This window comes from Ricinus communis, chromosome 5 (assembly GCF_019578655.1).
Source record: "Ricinus communis isolate WT05 ecotype wild-type chromosome 5, ASM1957865v1, whole genome shotgun sequence".
Classification (NCBI taxonomy): Eukaryota; Viridiplantae; Streptophyta; class Magnoliopsida; order Malpighiales; family Euphorbiaceae; genus Ricinus; species Ricinus communis.
The window spans coordinates 9,667,271-9,687,592 of record NC_063260.1 but is presented as its reverse complement, the minus strand read 5'-3'; the positions used below and the strand labels follow the sequence as shown (position 1 = coordinate 9,687,592).

Sequence of the window (20,322 nt, the reverse complement as noted above, 5' to 3'; positions counted from 1 at the left end):
AAGCATATAGCTTTTGCCAACCAAACAAATCTTGTCCCCCGCAAGCGATGAAGCAAAATTAACACCTCAACTATTGTCTCTACCTCTGCCAAAAACCTAGTTCCCTTTGCTCACTCCCAGTTCTCATTATCCAACAACCCTCCACAGGACAATTGCAGAGAGGGACTATGGAAAACACTGATATAAACGAGGACCCGTCATTAAACAACATGTAAAGGCACTTCAGAATCTAGAGAAACTTAATCAAAAGAAACAAAGATATAGCTACAATATTCTATAACTAAATAAGTAAAATATACAAGACGGGTAAGTTTCTGATGGTAAAAGCCATGGGAAACTACTCTTGATCGAAAACTCCAACTGTAGATACTACTAACTAAAGAAGAATAGTCTAGAGAGTATATTTTAGAAGCAGAAGTACATTAAATTATAAATGCTTGTTTTAGAATTCAATATTTTTTATCTAAGTTTCTATAAGTCTTAAAAATTTAGACTAGAGTATATATATAATATATGATATATGACGAGGATAAAAAGTATAAATGATATAATAACTATGTCACTTATATTTATTTATCACCTCAACTCAATAATTACAAAAAATGGTATCTTAAGACTTCATTAATGAATCAAGCGAGGGTGCCTTTATATTTTTCGATAGTCATATTCTTTCTCTAGCTTCCACGTCACCGCGAACTTGTACATAACTAATCCTAGTAAACCTAAAACTCACAATCCTTCAAATACAATTGTAAGGGATGAGTTCAAGATAAAGGAGTAGAGAGAATGTTCAATATTTAACTATGATTAATTGTGTCCAAATAAGAGGTAATGTGGTAATTAATGAAAGAATCTAGATGCTACATCATTACATATTAACGAGAAAGTGTAATCTGAATTATTGTTGGCCAAAAGTATATCATCTGTATGCATTACAACCACATGATGATAAGAAATTAGTACTCATTATACAGGTTAAAATCCTTAAATTTTGTCATATTACGTTAGCAGGTCCCTCTGTTTTTAATAATTGATTATAACATCCTTCTCATTTGATGAATTAATTATTATCTCATTTTGTCAAATTTTTCTATTAGTCAATCGTTATTTTTATTTAAAATACTAATTATATCCTTATAATTAGAAAAACCTTAACAACCCTGAATTTTATTAAATTGCATTCATAAATCCTTATGTTTTTAATAATTAGTTTTAATATCCTTCTCGATGATACTAATATAATTAACTCAAATATATAATTTATCAAATTTTATTAAAAAAACATTATTCATTTTTATATTTAAGAATTTATTAGCTATTTCAATATTTAAAACTTAGGCTATAAATTAGTAAATTAATATTAAAAAATTAAAACTTGTATTAAGATATTTTATTTAAATAAATACCTTACATAAAATTGTATAAAATATGAACTAATAATATATTCTATTCTTTAGATATATAAATAAATTTTAGAAGAAACTTAGTAAGGATAAATAGGTATTTTAATTTCAAATAATATCTATTTTTAAGAGAAAGATGTAATAGTTTAACTTAATAAAATGAGAGAATGTTAAAATTAATTATTAAAAATACAAGGATCTATTAGTATAATTTGGCAAAACTTAAGGATGTTAAAATATTTGACCTATTAAGAGTATTTGGACCTTTTATTTGTAGTTAACATCTATTTTTAGTAGAATGATTGAATAGTTTAATAGAGTTGAAAGACAAATATTTTATAATTAATTATTAAAAATAAAAAGACCTATTAGTGTAATATGATAAAACTTAGAGACATTAAAATAATTAACCCTATTATATATAATAGATTATTTTCCCTGAAAGATAAAAACCGTTCATTCCAAAAATAGGTAAACCATTACAGACCAAAAGATTTTTGCAGCCACAATATTTGGGCCAAGAAGTTTGACCAAAAAGGCTCATCTACGAGGGCTTTTTTGGTTAAAGTATGGGCCACCATATTGCAAAGTCTAGAAACAAAAATAAAAGAAACATAATCAAAAGATTAAGCCAGTAGTTTAGCACATGTCTGGATCGTGTCAACATGCGAAGTCATCTCGACCTCCTGGTTAATTCCATCCACGACCACTTTGCAGTCCCCCTTAAAATATACTAAAGATAGACCCCAACTTAAAGCTCATTGCACTGCCAGTCGAAGAATAAGAGCTTCCATTGTTATCAGGTCATTTATGCCTTAAAAATTATGGGTGCAGGAGAAGATTATCTTGCCTGAACTGTCCCTAGCCACTATACCAACTCCTTTCTTGTCCGACTTACTAATCACAACATCCCAATTTACCTTTACAAAGGGGGGTGGTGGCGGCTCCCATGAGGCAGGAAGTCTCCTTGGTTCTCTACTTGGAGGTTCTATCATCAGTTGCCTCTCCATTCCTTTACAGAATTTAATTTGATCCCACGGGTTTGTTGCATGAAAGACTACCTCAGTTGGATGTATCCTATCAGCACTGAAGAGTCATTCGTTTCTCGCTTTCCAAATTTTCCACAAAAAGCAACATGCTAACGATATATTCTCCTGTGATGGTTCCAATGATCCCGCACTTAAATCCTTGACAATTGAAAGCCATACTTCAGTTATATTTTCACCTTGCACATTCTCTGTCCTTAGCCCAAGAGGAGATAAAAGCTAGATCGCACATGAAGAACAAATAATCTAGATTCTATGCACCCACTCTGGAACCTACATGCTGATGCTCACGATTTCGATAGCCATACCAGTGATTTGGAGGAGATTTCTCGAAAAGTAATTGGTGCTCATTTCGGCCAATTCTCAATCATCTTTCTTTGGCTGAGTGGCATGTATTTCCACGGTGCTCGTTTTTTCCAATTATAAAGCATGACTAAGTGATCCTACTCATATTGGACCTAGCGCCCAATTGTGTGCAGGAATTACTGGAGTTTGGAAATCTTTTCTTCAACTGAGCTCATGTTTGCAACTCGTTTAGGAGGAGTCTCCACATAAATACTATAATTATGCAATGCCTCTATCACATTCTAAAGGTGCATGATGGAAATTTTCTCTAAGTTTATAGAGAACATTATGAAAGTTTTTATAGATGATTTCTCTGTCTATGATTCATCTTCCAATGATTGTTTAAATAATTTGTCTAAAGTGCTGCAGAGATGTGAAGAGGTGAACCTGGTTTTGAATTAGGAAATATACCACTTTATGGTCATAAGGAGTGGTTTTAGGTCACCTAGTGTTCGATAAAGGCACAGAGGTTGACAAGGCCAAGATCGTAGTCATTGAGAAGCTTCCACCATCTACAAGTGCGAAGGGGTTTCATAGCTTTTTAGGGTAAATGCTAGTTTTTATAGAAGATTTATTAAAAAAAATTTAATATAGCTAAACCTCTTACTAATCTTTTGTCGAATGATGTTCAATTTATATTTAACAAATATTGTCTTGATATTTTTTATAAGTTGAAAGAAGCCTTAATTTCTGCATCGATCTTTGCAACCTCCCAATTGGAGTCCTTCTTTTGAAATTATGTGTGACGTAAGTGACTATATTGTGGGAACCGTTTTTAGGCAGTAACGTGATAAATAAGCCTATGTTATTTATTATGCTAGTTACACTCTTGATAAGGCTCAATTAAATTATGCTACAACTGAAAAAGAACACTTAGTTGTGATTTTTGCAATTGATAAGTTTCGCTCTTATTTGACAGGTAGCAAGTGATTTCCTTTACTGATCATGCTACCTTAAGGTATCTCCTTTCAAAGAAAGACATAAAGCCATGCCTCATAAGATGGATTCTTTTCCTTCAAGAGTTCGATTTTGAAATTAAAGACAAACTAGAGCTAAAATGTTGTAGCAGATCACTTTTCAAGACTAGTGTTGGCAAATAAAGAGACTGAGCTACCCCTTGATGACTATTTCAAAGGTGAACACCTAATGCAGATCAAGGGTTCAACGCCCTGGTACACTGATATTGCAAACTATTTAGTTTGTGGTGTCCTTTTCTACCAACAAAAGTAGAAATTCTTTTTGGATGTCAAGTTTTATTATTAGGAGGAACATCTCCTCTATAAGAGTTGTGAATATGGTTTGATTAGATTCCACCAAGACTGCAGCCAATAAGAAAAGAGTGGTTAAGAAAAAAATGTGACATATCAATGTCTTATTAGCAAAGTGACTAATTGCAACCAAAATTAAAGTTGAATAATTAGATTGAAATAATTTAAAGTTTTATGACCAAAATGAAACTAAGTGCAAAGTTTAGTGACTATTTATATTATTATCCCTCATATTCCTCGTGCCTAATAATATAGATTTAGAGCTTAATAACTTATAATGATATTATTTAACTATCTTATTAATCTCATCAGATCAATGATTTCTCATTACAATCTCACAATCAAACAATAAAGTTAGGAGTTGTTAAGTCTTAAACCCATATTATCAAATACGAGTACCATAATATTACTAACCTATTGGAGTGAGAATAGTTAAAGTCTTGCAAATTGAAAATTTTTAATAGTAAGATAATTTTTTAGGATTTATAATCATATATTTTTTGTCTTAAAAAATATAAAATATAAAATGATTAAAAAGTAAAATTATATGGTATTTTTCTATACTTTTCCAATTTTATAATGAATCACCTTACTAAGTCTAAAGCGGTACACATCCCTACCCATTTTCTAGCTTTAGTCGCGATTTAAGGGTAAATTATATTAGCGGTCACTAGACTTTATACTTTGCAGTAAAAAGTTACCAAACCTTTGATTTATAACTAAATAGTTACTGAAATTTACTTTTAATAATAACGAGGAGTTTTTCTGGCGAGTGTGAAGATAAATTATATGGGTGATCACCAAACCTTCCACTTTGTAACAAAAAGATACTAAAATTTTAATTTTAAAAGATACTTGGTAGATACTTTTCATAATAAATTAAAAGTTTGATACTTTTTGTTATAAGCTGCAAAGTTTGTTGATCATCCATATAATTTACTTTGTAAGTATATTGAAAAATTTCATCGATGTTATTAAAATTAAAGTTAGTAACCATTTAGTTACAAATTAAAGATGTGGTACCAGTTTGTTATAAAGTGTAAAGTTTTGGTAACTCCCAATATAATTTACCCCACGATTTGATTTAAAATGTTGGAAATATTTCATGTCCAATATCATAAAGAATCTCTCAGTGTGAAAAGATTAACTAAAAAATTCAGACCTAGCTTGCTTATGTTGGAAGGTCATCACCGTTTCTCTCCCTTTCTCCAACTTATTAAAAAAATTCTCTCTCTAGATCTTTCAATATTTATCCTATAATAAAAAATAAAGAGAAAGGTTACCAACATAGTAAAGTTGGTAAATAACACCGACTTTATAGAAGTATAAAAGGAACTTAGCTCCTTAGTATAGTGTGTGCAAGAGGAGTGTACCAAAGTTAAAGTGAGGTGTGTGTGCTTGTGTTCAAGTACAGAATAATAGCGTGTAGTGAGAGAGTGAGGTGTCTTAGTGTGTTATAGTACAAATACTATATACTAAATTTCTGTTTAATATAATAAAAGTTTTTTATTTGCAATCAAGTCCTCCATATAAATTCAATAAGTGGTATCATTGAAGGATGGTTAAGTGTCTGTAATTTTTAAAGTTGTTTGAGCAAAGTGTCCTAAGGGGTAATTATCTCATCCACAGTCAAGAGATATTGTAAATCCGGTTGCTTTCTTGGTTGAGAGAAGTGCCAAGTTACAAGATGGACCTCACAATAGGCAATGTGAAGAAGTTGAATAATTATAATTATAGTATATGGTCGACGTGTTTGGACTTGTATCTCCAAGGTCAAGATTAGAAGGTAGTTGGTGGAAGTGAAAGTACGCCACCTCTAGAGGAGAACGTCGAAGCTTTAAGAAAATGGAGGACCAAGACTGGAAAAGCAATGTTCTTGATCAAAGTAATAATTGAAGAAGAAATGGTTGAACATATCAAGTATGCTTTCACACCTAAAGAAGCTTGGAATATTTTGGCCTCGCTTTTTTCTAAGAAAAATGAAATGAGATCTCAAAATTTAGAGACTAAGTTAATCACAGTTAGACAAGATGAATCATCGATTAATCAATATTTTTATAAAAAATAAATCTTTATGTCGAGAGATATCATAATTAGATGACACGTCTAAATTTAGTGAAGATAAAATGAGGAGAATTATCATTTATTGAATTAAACTAGAATATAGAGATTTATTACGACAGTTTAAGGATGACCTAAACCACCATCACTAGAAGAATTAAAAAACTTATTAGCTAATCAAGAGATGTTAGTTAAAAAAATAGTTGGAGTTTTAATAAAAAGTGAAGCACTATTTAGAAAATATGGAAGAAGTTCCAAAGGCGGTTATTCTATAAGAATCTATGAAGGTAACGAGTCTGATTTAGAAGAAGATAGAAATATAAGGTGGTGGAGAGACAATAGTTCATATTCAGGAGGAGCTCAACAATGTCAAGAGCTGGAGGATAAGCAAGATAGAAGATCTAGCCAACATGATGTGGAATGCTATAATTATGACAAATGAGGTCATTATGCTTGAGACTATCGATATAAAAGAGTTGAAGTAAATGTAGCAACATCTGTAAAACCTCAAGTGTAAAGTGAAGAGGAATGAGACTTTGACGTTTAAGCATCATGTGTCATCAAAGAAGCAATAAAAGGTAATAAGATTTCATACTTTATGGAAAGTGATAACAAATAGGACATATTGGCATCCTCAGCTATATCAAGCTATCTTAGAGAGTCGTGCAAAAGTGAAGAAAAGTGAAAAACGATAGAATCAAGTTTGTATAAAGAGTTTTTATTAGAAGAAGAACTCAATTATGAAGAAAAATCTCAAGACTAACCAAATATAATCACTAACAATGAACAAATATTTTGAACGGGTTGTCAAAGCCCTTCAAAATAAATTACTGATTTTCTTAAACTAATTTGTAGAAGGTCAAATCCCAAGGGAACCAATGTGGATAGCTTCTCAAAGTAAAATAAAAATGGGGGGATTTTGAATGTTTGAATCAAAATTATAAATAAGCAGAAAATAATGAAGGCTGAATATTAAAGTAAATAAAAAATCAATCTTAATAAGTTTTCAATTCAAGAGTGCTAATTCCATCCAATTGTAATCATGATCATAGGCTAAAATATCAATTCTTCTATTCAAGTACTTAGTCTACTTATTCGAAAAAGTCGCAATAAGTGTAATTCTCCTAATATAATTGACTCAAACTCAACATCCAAATCAAAACTCACCATTAGTCAACTGGGCACGATAGCGTTCCATATCAACTTAATGATAGCATTAAGAATAATGAGAATGACTAAACCAATATTAATTAATTGAGATAACTACAATTGAATTAATCTTGTTCCTTTATTTCCCTATAGCCTATCATGCAAGCTATGTAATTCGAATAAGCCATAATTACACACATATGAGCCAACTCCCGGCTACTTGTGTCAATCGTTCATGACACTTACGAATCACAAACTCAAAGTTTAGCAATAGAAAAATCAATATCAAATTTGAGTCGTCAGTTCAATCAATATCAATAATTCTTAAATAATAAAAACGAGAAATAAAGAATACTTGAATTAAAGAAGAATTATATTAAGCACAAAGCCTCACAAAATCACAATTGGAATTTATTCACTCTTGAATTAGAAACTAAAAACTTAGCCACTCATGGGGGAGTAAGAATTCACAAGAATTGTAGAGAATATAAGAAGAATAAGAATATGAATCTCAAAGTACTCGGCCCCCCTTTACTTGGTAGAACTAGCCTCCTTATATAGGAAGTTAAACCTAAACCCTAATAAGAGAATCCTTATAAAAAAAAAAACTTCCTATATGATCTTATCCCTATAAGGAAGGATAAGATAAAGAATAATCTAAACAAATTAAAATCCTAAATACATGGGAGAAAGTTCTCTTTATCCAGCACTTTCAAAAAGAAAGAAAATTATATAAAAGTGGGTCCACCACGAATTTATCTTGAAAAATTTGAAGCTCTCTTCTGCAGGTCCCAGCAGCTCACGGATTATAAGGCGTGGTCACGCCTTATTGAAAATGATCTTCTGCCCAAATTTTTGCTCTTCCTTCAAAAGGCTTGGTTTTTGACAAGCGATGCTTTAAAACATGTCTTTTGGCTGAATTTCATTCAATCCTTGATATTTCACCATCTAGATCAGAATAAACACAATTTCTACAACTAAGCACATTATCCAATCAAAATATAAGGGAATTAAACACAATAAGTATAACTATTTATAACCTATCATATTTCTAGACTAAAAAATAGAGGATGAATATATTGAAGCATCAGATTGCCAAGAAAAGCAGAAAACACTACAAAGTACGAGGGAGCAAATAGAAGAAAAGCAAGAAAGTTTCAAAATAATGGATGAGCTTATATGGTTTCCAAGCAATAAAAAAATTGGAGATGAATATTCGATATAGAGGCGAGATCAAGCAAAGAAAGAGAAGATAATGAACATAAAATAAGAGCCGAGTAAGAAAATAGAAATCACTAGCATAATGATTAATGGAGAAAATTTTAAAAGATATAAAAATAAATTGTGGAACAACAAATGTAGGGACGAACTTGACGATACATTGCAGTTGATGAAGAATAGAAATAATACATGAAATGAAGGTAAAACTTATTATGATCAAGACAGACATAGAGTTTCAAAATTAAATTTGTGAAGTATAGAAAGCCGGTGTTGAGGGGAGTATTGGAAGGTCATCTCCGCCTGTCTCACTTTCTCCAACTTTTGAGAGAACTCTCTCTCTAGATCTTTTAATATTTATCCAACAATAAAAAAAATATTACCTATATAATAAAGTCGGTAAATAACACCGATTTTGTGGAAGTATAAAAGGAACTTAGCTCCTTAGTATAGTGTGTGCAAGATGAGTGTACAGAATAATAGCGTGTGGTGAGAGAGTAGGATGTGTTAGTGTGTGTTATAGTATAAAGACTATGTATTAAATTTCTATTTAATATAATAAAATTTCTTTTTATGTGCAATCAATTCTTTTCCATATAATTTCAACAGCTTAATAACTTCTCAAATTTTAACTCCAATTAGTGTAATAGAAAAAAAGTTGTAGTAATGTTATTTGGGACCATGACTGAAGTAAAATAGAACATGTTGAATGAAAACTCTTTGGAGAAATTTTGACAGTGTAATAGTCAACACCATCACAAATATTTATGGTTTAACCTATTGTTGTCTAAAGGATTACTTAGTTATTTTTGGTGTATTGCATCTATATTTTGAATGGATGATTTATATTTTGAGTATGTTATGTAAGAAATTAATGACTCATATAATTATAATAAAATATTAGCAATTAAATTCTATTGGTTAATGAAAGATTGTGAATTGAATAGTTACGACGATTGGTAAAGATTATGACATGAAAGGTTATAATCATTGGTGCTTTGATGGAAAGCCACTGACGATTGATAAATGTTATGACATGAAAGGTTGTAACTATTGGTGCTTTGATGGAAAACCACTATTAGTCTATAAATAAGAGTTGGTTCTCTCTCTATCCATATCATAAAAAATTATAGCAAATACAAAATTAAAAGATTAGAATATTCATCAATAAAATAATTAAGGGAAAGTAGTTAACTTTGAATGTACAAAGAGTAATTCAAAAATCATCAACCTCCCTATCAACAATCCGAAACACTACTTGTTTCAAAAATTCTATCCGAAAAAGTTTCTGATATTAATAAAATATACTATAAGAGTATACACAACAGACTAATATCAACTCAACAGTTCTTTCACAAAAGAAAATTGGACAAAAACATTGAAAAAAAAAAGGTCTTGGTCCTGCTGTTTGCTTTGGGCATTACTGTTATATGAATAAGCGTTTTTCAGATTGTCAAATTGTAGACAATTCTATTATTAACATTACCAAAGTCCTAAATAGATTAAAGCATGAAGATACAATTAAGAGTTGGTACATTTGGGAGCAATGGACTAAAAGAGTATTCAATGTGTGCAGACAAGGCTTTTACATGGCTTGTTGGTTACCATAAAAGCAGCATAATTATACAAGTTTAATTGAAAGCCAGGGATATATGATCAGTTTTTTTTTTTTTTTTTTACACTTTTTACAAAATCTATGTAAATTCTGACCAAATGCTCATGAAAACAGGGTTCAAAACCATAGAACTGCTTAATTTGAACTGTTCATTCCGGAAATAAACAATTTTATCTTCCTTTTGGACTTATAATTTCAGAGAAAACAGCACCAGATTTCAATCTATCAGGATCAGATTGGGCAACACTCCTTCCCCAGCTACTGATGCTACTCTTTGTTTCCTCCTCCTGTCCACCTGAACCACTAAACAAATTATCGTCATCCTCAGTAGTAACAACTTCTCGATGCACCAATAATGGACTCTCATGCTGCTCGCTAACTCCATCACCATCACCGCCACCACTAGCAATGCTCACTTCATTACTTTCCTGTAGCTGCAAGACAAGCTGAAGCCCAAACACCACATCGCTCATTGCTGGCCTTAGTATTCCTTGGTCACGCAAGCAACTCTCAGCAATCTCACCAAATTTCACCAAACAAGCCGGGGCAACATCACCCATCAAATTGGGGTCAATTATTTGATTAAGAGCTCCTCTTCTATAGCAAATTCGTGCCCAATCAGCTAAATTCACTTGCTCTTTCGGCAATCCTGGAATCACTGGTGGCCTAGCACATAGTACTTCAAGTAGAACTACACCAAATGAGTAAACATCGGATTTTTCTGTTAGGTGTTGCCTACGGTAGTACTCTGGATCAACATACCCAAAACTGCCCCTGACAACAGTGCTAACGTGTGTTTGTGAGTCGCTTGTTGGACCCGTTCTCGATAGTCCAAAATCTGAAACTTTAGCCACCCAGTTCTCGTCAATTAGTATGTTCGTTGACTTCACATCGCGGTGAATGATTGGGGGCTTCATACCTGTATGGAGATAATGAAGTCCTCTTGCTGCTCCAATGCATATCTCTAGCCTTTGCTTCCATGGAAGTGGAGGGTTTCTTGTTTTATAGAGATGATCACGGAGAGTACCCCTATGCATATACTCATAGACGAGGATCATTTCACCTGGATCATCGCAGTAGCCAATTAGAGCAACAAGATTTGGATTTTGAAGCTTCGCAAGCAGCTTGATTTCTGTCTTAAACTCGCGAGCACCCTGTCTTGATGATGAATGCAAACGCTTGATTGCAACTGGAGTAGCACCATCATCAATGTATCCTTTGTAAACATTTCCAAATCCCCCAGAGCCAATGATAAATTCATCATCAAATTTGAATGTGGCCATTTCAATCTCGAAAATGGAGAATCGACGAAAACGGTCCAAAGATCTCAGTGAAGCATTGGTTGTACTAGACCTTGAAACGAAGGAGAATCGGACTGGGACCCGAAAGGACTTGGCCTCAATTTTCCCAGAATCATTTGCTTTCCTCTGTTTATAAACAAAAGAACAAATAACTACAGATAGCATTAATGCACCACCACATACGGCTCCAATAACTGCCATAATCATTGATGATTTTCTGCTCCTTTTCTCCTTTGATAAGCTTGGATGTTCTGGTGATGGAGGAGCGACCACTAATTCAGGATTGGACCCGGCTAGACTACCATCTGATTTGTTCAACTTGAATATCTCTAAACCATTCAAGATTGCATCATGAAATGCGGGTTTTGACTTGGTATTAGGGTGTAGAGCAAGCCACAAGTCCTGCTTGCTATGGCTTCCTTCTGGTACCCAAACGACATAGTCTTTGTACGCTGGAACACTCTTGCCGCCACTCAAGTAGATTACATCTACTTGATCATCCGCTGTCTGGTTGTTGATGAATACGAAAAACACCAATTGGTTCCAACTTTCAGCGATCTCAACTCGAAACTCACAGAAATGGAGCCTAACAAGATAGTTGAAACCAGCATCAACAGAGAAGAGCCAAGTAAGATTGTAATTCATGCTACGATTTGGATCATGACCCATAAAACGCAGAATACTATATACCAACAAAGGTGCAGTGTAATCCGGTGTGGCCATTTTATATTTTATTGTAACATTCTTAGGTAAAATGGTAAGGAGTCCAAATGCCCCCCCAAAGATGTAATCAGAATCTTGAAGCCATGTCCTGTACATTCCAGTATCACCTGAGCCGCTGATATCTTTCCCACCAACATTCAGCCGATGAAATGTCTCGAGAGCTGTGGTATTATCCAAATAAAATGGATTATTAATACCTACATATGTCAATGGGTTATTGATGCTGCTTGCATAGAGATTGTCTGGTATGGAAACGATTTCAATACCATTAATGAAGGCAAAAGATCCTCGAGAGGCAGAGAAAGTGAGGTCAAGTTTCTGATTATTATCCCACACGGTTATTACATACTCTTTGACAAACGAGTAAACGTCGGGTTTCATAGCGGAAACAGCAAGATATGCACTAAAGTTGCGAAGGAGAGTATAATCATTGGCAGTAACAGAGAAAAATGATTTGGATATTTCAAGATCTGAGTATTTAGTTGGATAGAAGTAGAGACGAACGAACTTTGAGCCAGGTGAGACAGGAAACAAGTAGGTGAATTTCGATTGCGAAACGCGAGCATCCATATATGGGACTTCTGTTGCAGACGGGTCACGTTGAGAGGCTGAACACCCATATGATGCAGTTTTAGAGTTAGAGGCGAGAAATTTGGACTGTGCATCACCATCCCAACCGCGTCCATCCAGAGATGTTGCGCTAGATGATGTACCGCAGTTAAGGAGAATAAGGTCAGCAGGTTTAGCGGTTGTGGGAGGGATGAAATGGAGAAGAAAGACTAGAAGAAGACCTGGATGATCTCTAAGTGACATCTGATATGACGAATAGTAAGGCTAAGACAGCAGGGAGTGGAAGTAAGAAAATACCAATGTGATGCAGTATTTCTTTTGCACAGCCACTTGGATGCAGGTAAAGCCTAACTCTTGATAATCTAGCCATTTGTATATGTGTTTCCCCCTTTATTTTCTTTTCTTCTTTTGAGCTTTTACCCGGTCCAAATGCTAGATAAGATTAATGTTGGCCGACGTGGCCCTCTGAACTTTGTTAAATAGTAATTTGGCCACCTGATTTTTTATTTGTGCCAACTAGCCACCTAAACTGCTTTTTCGAACCACTTAAACACAGATTTGCTGACTTCTAGATTTGCATGTATACACGCAAAGTGGATGAAGTTTGGTGTGATGCTGTGGCTAAAATAAGAACGGCTATATTTATGGTAAAATAGCCTTCCTGCCTTTCATACAAATTTCCTAACCCTAATTCTAAAATTGATTATTTTCTTAATGTAATTTCTTCTCAAATTTCTTCTTTTAAAATACTCAATTGATCATATTCTTCTTAATTCTTTGTAGAACCCCAAATTAAATACTCAAACTAAAAGGTTGAGGTGAGATGGAAAATTTGCCTCCCTAATTTGTAGTGTTTCTATGCAATTGTAGAGAGCAAGCTGAATTGAAAATTTCATAGACAGAATCAATTCTAGAAAGGATATATTTTTTGCCTGTAAAAATTTTAGGGTAAGTATGAGGGTATTGAATTATTTTTTCTTTTAGTAGTGAGTAGTGATTATTATTATTTACAATTTGCAGATCTCAAAAGCTATTCGGAATTGTAATTCTTTTTGTGGTTTAATCCTCCAATAGGTGATCATAAGAGGCATATCATTGTTGGATTATTGAGGAGGCTGAATGCTACAGAGAGAGAATGAGACAGACTAAGGCTCCCTGAAATTGATAAACAAGGGAGAGCACTTGAAAGAGAAATTGAAGACAAAAAAAAAAAAATGGTATACTATCGAAAGCAAAGTTGTTTTTGTGGAAAATGGATAGTTATTGTTGTAGTTATAATGTGGGTAATGCTTTGGGTTCACAATATGAATTAGTAGCAACTTAGTGAAAATAGAGTTGTATTAGCTTAGTGAAACTGTTGTACTTTGGTCGAGAATTGAAATGAAATTGTATTTGTGTTAAAGATATTTCAATCCCCTTAAGAAATTTGTGCATTAAATTTAATGCAGAAATACTGAAATTAGAAATGGAAGCAGAAATAATAAAATTGCATTGAAAGGTTACTAACTGTTCTGAAGTGGTTCTTGGATTTAATTTCTTAATTTCCTCAACATAATCACGCAATTATTCCATACTCTATCTCAGGATCCCCTATGACACTTTTTAACACCAACTTTTTCTTCTCTCCTACACAAAGTTTTTCCTACTTTAACTTTCAATTTGTCTCTCACCAAAATTAGCAATTTCCCACAATTTAATCCTAGCTGTGAAATGATTCTCTCTCTAAAATATTTTTCTATATATTTTGAATCACAAAATTTATTCTTATTTATTATGTAACATCTGTATACTGGATTATAGATCTTTATGATAAAGTCATCGGTAAATTCTATTAATACAATAACTAATGGCAGCCTTGTTTCATACACTTAACTCTTACTCTATGCACATAATTAGGTCTTTTTTCAATGAGAGAAGGTGCATTTTTGTCTTTAACATTTAGGCCGAAGAGCGAATTGCCCCAAAATTATTTGTTAGTGCATTTAAATATAAAATCAGCAAAAATTTGTAATCTACGTCTCTCCTTAACGGGAACATCCAACAACCGTTAACTAAAATGATGTGGCAAAAAGCAGGTCCTATAACTCTTTTCTTTCTTTATCCATTAAGGAACTTTCCACCATCATACCCACCGCCATTATCATCATATTGACCACCATACCAACCTCTATATATTCCTCTTTCTCTACCACCATATTCTTCCTTTTATTTTATTTTCTTTTTCACATAGTTGCAATAACCATGTTAAAGAAAAATATAAAAATATTGAATTGAAAGAAAAGAAAAAATAAACACTAAAAAAGAAGAAGCTAAAGAAAAATAAGAATAAAAAAATAAAGAGCAACCAAACAGAATAAAGGAAACATAAATGGACACATAACAAAAGAGAGGCCGCTCACATTTTATTCCTTCAAGACATTGAAAATAAGAAAAATCATAAATGTATCCGAATGTTGATTTTTTACAAAGAAAAAAAGAAAAGAAAAGAAAAGAAAAGAAGTGGCATCATTTACAAAATTTTGATTTTTTATCAGATAAAGAAGAGATTGGAGATAGTGGCTTAGATTGATTTTAACTCGCACACTATTCAGACATTTACAATTCTCAGTCGTCTATAACTACTGAAAATGGATTTACAAATTCTATTCTACAATTTCACCTCATCTTTTATAAAAAGTGAATTATTTTCTTTTATTTTCTATTTCTTAATCACCATCATCCTTAACTACTTTGTAAAAGGCAATTGCTTTACAGTTTTTCTAATGTTGGTGAGTTGGCCCAAGCAACTCTTAAGTCCTTCTTAAAGCTTTTTTGGAGAGATCTATTGCACGTATTGATGTCATAATTGAATCCACAAGAGATGGTTGAGTGCAATTAAAAAATATGTATTGAAATTGTATGTTTCTTAAATGAGTGGTGATAATGTAAGAGATGATCGTGAAGGAATTCGACTTTAGATCCATTTTTCCTTGAGAATGAATGAGGTTAGGGTTTGAAATTCAGAAAGATAGAAGGAGTTGTGGTGATGAAGATGATAGAGTGGTAAGAGGAAAAGAAAAATATTAAATTAGATAATTATAAGTAAGACATACCAAATATATAGTGTATATCATTTTCTCAATTTGGATTTAAATATTTTTTTTTTCTTATTCTTTAACATGTTAGTAGAGCCCACTTTTAAAACCATATCAGCTGAAGTTAACATCTATCTATTTATTTATTAAAGGCTTAATTGCAAAAGAATTTTCGACTTTTGGCATTTTTCTCAATTTAATCACGTGTTTTTAATTGTAACAATGTCATGCACGACATTATAAATTTTGTCAAATCGATACATAAATGAAATCTCCTATAATCTCTTAGTTGTTGCTTTATCCATAGGATTTGAGTGCAACAACATCCCGCCGCCACATATTTAGCTTTTGTAGTGGAGAGAGAAACTGAAACTTATTTCTTGCTAAACCATGAAACTAAACATTTACCTAAAAGATAACAAGTTCTAGAAGTGTTCTTCCTATCTAAAAGACTTTCTGCATAGTCGGCATTTAAAAACCCAATGATGTAAAAAGATGAATTTCTAGGATATCAAAGTCCTGAATGCAACGTGCCATGTAAATATTCTAAAATATTTTTGATGGAATTTAAATGAGACTCTTTAGGATTTGATTGAAATTTAGCACAAAGACAAACACTATACATGATATCAAGTTCTAGAGGTGGGTGAATACAAAAGTGAATTAATCATACCTCTATAACTTCATTTTTCAAAGAATTATTTTCTTTAAGAAGGTTTTCTTTTAAAATTGCATCCAACGATTTCCTTAAGTCCTCATTGAAAGTTTTAAGAGTAGTGACTTCTTTCTTTGAAATCTCAAGCTCTTTTCCTAAGTTGGAGTATTTATTTTTATAGGAATTCAATTTTGATAGCATATTTTATAAAAGCTCATCTTCATCATCCAATACATCATCACTAAAAGAATGACTAGATGAACAAGAAGAAGATGAATTACAAGAATGAGAAGTAGAGCATACCCTATGTGAGTCCTTAATATCAGCCATGAAACAAAGGTTGGCCTCTTCATCTCTCACTCTCCATGTTGGAGGTTGAGGATCCATCATGCTATGTAACCTTCAAGCCTTTTTTCTTTTCTTTGTCTCTCTTCTTTCTCTTCAAATATTTGGGACGATCCGGTTTGATGTGTCCTTGCTTTCCATACTCATAGTAAGTAATATCATTCTTCTTGTCCTTGCTTGGTTTTGACTTAGAGAAATACTTCTTGTTAGTAATAGGCTCATTTTTCTTCTTCTCTTGGCCACTAGAATCCTCTTGACAGCTTTGTGATTAGGGCCATATCATCACTTTCACTTTGAGCTTTTTCTTAGTCTTTATCATCATTTAGGATATCATTCTCTTCTTATGCTCTTGTATTAGCCTTGAGTGCTAGTATCTTCTTCTTCTCTTTATCCCTATCAAATTCATCCTTGATTAGAGACATTTCATAGGTGAGAAGTTTATCTATGAGGACATCCATTGAAATCTTCCCAAGGTCTTCATTGACTTCTTTTATACTAGCCACTCTAGCACCATATTCGTCTAAAGAAAGACCCCTAAGGATCTTATTGTTGATATTCATAAGCTCATAATTCTTACCAAACTTGCTCATATTGTTGATGATGGTGAAACCTATTTGTCATGTCGATGATGGATTCATTTGGCTTCATTGTTAATATCTCATATTTAGTGATATACATTTGGATATTCCTTGATTTAACTTGTTTGGTACCTTTATGATAGTTCTACAAGGTAGTCTAAATTTGATGTGTCATTGTGCAATGTTGTACTCTCCCACATTCTTCCCTTGATAGACAACTTACAAGAATTGCCATACCTTGCTTATTTTTATGATTTTTCTTCTTGTGAGCATTTACCCATTTTTCTCTAGAAATAACTCCTTTTTTCTCTATTTTTTTTATTTTGATGGGAACCTTTCATTCCTTTATAATGTAATCCCAAACCTGAATACCATATGAATTCAAGTATATTTTCAGCAAAATTTTCATAAGGCATAGTCAGATCCATCAAAGTATGGTTTGAGGTGTTGCGCTCCTTCATTGGTTGCCATTTGAACTTTATACTAGTAATAAAGCTTGAAAATGAGTGACAAAGCTTTGATACCACTTTTTGTCCATTGGAACCCAGAATGAAGGGTTGAATTAGTACTTTAAATTGCAGAATTTAGATGAAGTATGCAATCTCAAGAATCCCAAAACTATAATAAGGAAATAAGATGAGAGTAAGGATAAGAAAAATTGACACAAGGGGTTTATAGTGGTTCGAAAATAATCCTCCCTATATCCACTCCTCAAGATCACACTTGAGCATTCCACTATAATCAATTTTGATTACTCACATGAACGACATAGTTTTGACTAGGAAAATCATGTGTCAAGGCTATTATTGGTTGATAATGAAGAAGCATTTCATGGCCTTGGTTAAGAAGTGTTGTGAGTGATAATTGTATAGTGACTTGTGCCATTGCCTCCAACTAAACTTCACAATTTAACATCTCCTTGGCCTTTTGCAACTTGAGGAATTGATATCATTGGGGAGATAAAGACTCCTTCAAATAGGCATAGGTTCATAGTTATGGTGATTAACTACTTCTCTAAATGGTTTGAGGCTGAATTGTTCACTACTGTAGGGGCTAATCAAATGGCCCAGTTTATAGAGAGGAACCTGATTTATAGATACAGGGTCCCATATCACATTGTGACAAACAATAGCGTGCAATTCATGGGTGAGATGACAGATTTGCTAGAAGAGTATAAGGTCGAGCATCATAGATCTTCTCTATATAGGCCTTAAGCGAATGGTGTGGTTGAAGCGGCCAATAAGCACTTAAAGAAGATACTCTCGAAGATGGTGTGGAACCATAAGAATAGGTCGTTTCAGTTGCCCTTGCACTTTGGGGATATTGAACGACTGAGTGGACAACGAAGGACAAATGTGATATTCCATGGTTTATGGGACTGACGCAGTTTTGCTAGTTTAGCTAGAACTAAAGTCTCTAAAATTTATGTTGGAAGCTAAAATACTAGAGTATTAGTGGGTAGAGCAGAGGTATTAAAAATTGCTTTAATCGATGAAAAGAGGATGAAGACTCTGTACCATATGCAGTTGTACAAGAAAAGGATAGCCAGGGTGTTCAATAAGAAAATGAAGCCGGAAAAGATCAAAACTGGTGATTTTTGGTATTGAAGCACACAAGGCCTACAACGTTTAGTTCGAGAGGAAAGTTTAGGCCTAACTAGGAGGGCCCATACCTTGAGAAAAGAATTTTGCCCTAAGAGTGCTGCTAAGATTTCAAACTTGGAAGGCAATGAATTCTCTGAGCCCATCAACATGGATCAGTTCAAGAAGAAATACTATATATAAAAATAAAAAATATAAAAATAAAAGGAAATAAAAATAAAAAATAGCCTACTGATAAAAAAACTTGAAAAGGTTGGTCATGCAAAAATGAAGGCAAAAAAGAGAGAAAATGTTCAGCTTGCAAATCCAAATGGACTGGCTGATAATATGAGTTGTATCATGAGAAATAAAAATGTACATATGTGCTTTTACTAAATTAATAAAGTTATTTAAAATTTTTATCAAATATGTATATGTATGTTTATTACTTTATGCCCTACTAAAAAGAAAAGGCAAACTAAATCCTAAGCAAAATCAATGAGATCTAAAATTAAAAGCATCATAATTTTCTTCTCTTTATACTTGCATTCCTAGATTCAGCAACTAGCTCTTGAGTCCTTTTAAACCTTGCAAATCTAAGTGCACTAGTAGTGTGAAGCTGAACCCAAGCCTTAAAATGATCATCCATGGTTAGATCGTCTTCAACATTGATGTTGTGCTCTATGGTACGACGGGGCCATAATCTTTCAATCTTGTTCAGGAGGTCCTAGCTCAGTGCGAAACCTTTAAAGTTAAGAGGAAATTATAGGATCAATTGCTTTTGCCTATATTAGCAATAGAGCCTAGAAGGTAAGTAAAAGGTAGATGCTTGTAGCCTAGGCAAATGGATGCAACCACCATAAATAAGGAGCTTGACATGCCGAATCTTCCACCAAGGGCAGGTCTAGTGGATGAGTATGCACAAAATGCCTTTCATCTAGGAAAAAGGTTTTCATGGTCTCGAGGCATAACAATGGAGTGAACTTGCACATGCTTTGTTTCATATTTGTCAATGTCCCTTAGGATCGCTAATATCTAAAGCTTTTCATGCAATCAAATATGCAAAAAGAGAAAAAACAGAAAAATATAATAAATAAAAATGAAAGCTAAGTCAAAAACCCAAAAGGGCGGCTTAAGCAAATATAAACTTTGCTAAGTTGAAAACTGGAAAGGGCAACTTAGGCAAAAGTTAAGATATTAAAATAAAAATAAAAAGAGATTTAGTTGTATACTTGTAAGAGAATGAGGCTACCAGCAAACTATTGATGGGTTTTATACATATCCAACCTGATAATGGTTTCCATCAGGATTACTGGAAATAGATTAGCCTCGCGCTCTACGTGGTCAATAATGTTAGCAATTCGGATATCTCCCCCTCCTTGAGGAGAAAT

General features: G+C 33.1%; 1 protein-coding gene across 1 annotated transcript; it reads right to left on the bottom strand.

Annotated features, from left to right (window-relative positions):
• Positions 1 to 9,931: 9,931 nt before the first annotated feature.
• On the bottom strand, positions 9,932 to 13,088 carry LOC8260252 (receptor-like protein kinase FERONIA). The gene has a single exon (XM_002530949.4). The coding sequence runs from the start codon at positions 12,940 to 12,942 to the stop codon at positions 10,276 to 10,278; it is 2,667 nt and encodes an 888-aa protein (XP_002530995.2). The 5' UTR covers positions 12,943 to 13,088; the 3' UTR covers positions 9,932 to 10,275.
• Positions 13,089 to 20,322: the final 7,234 nt, after the last annotated feature.

Coding starts and splice junctions, on each gene's coding strand:
- LOC8260252 (XM_002530949.4), bottom strand. CDS start 12,942: ATGTCACTTAGAGATCATCCAGGTCTTCTTCTAGTCTTTCTTCTCCAT.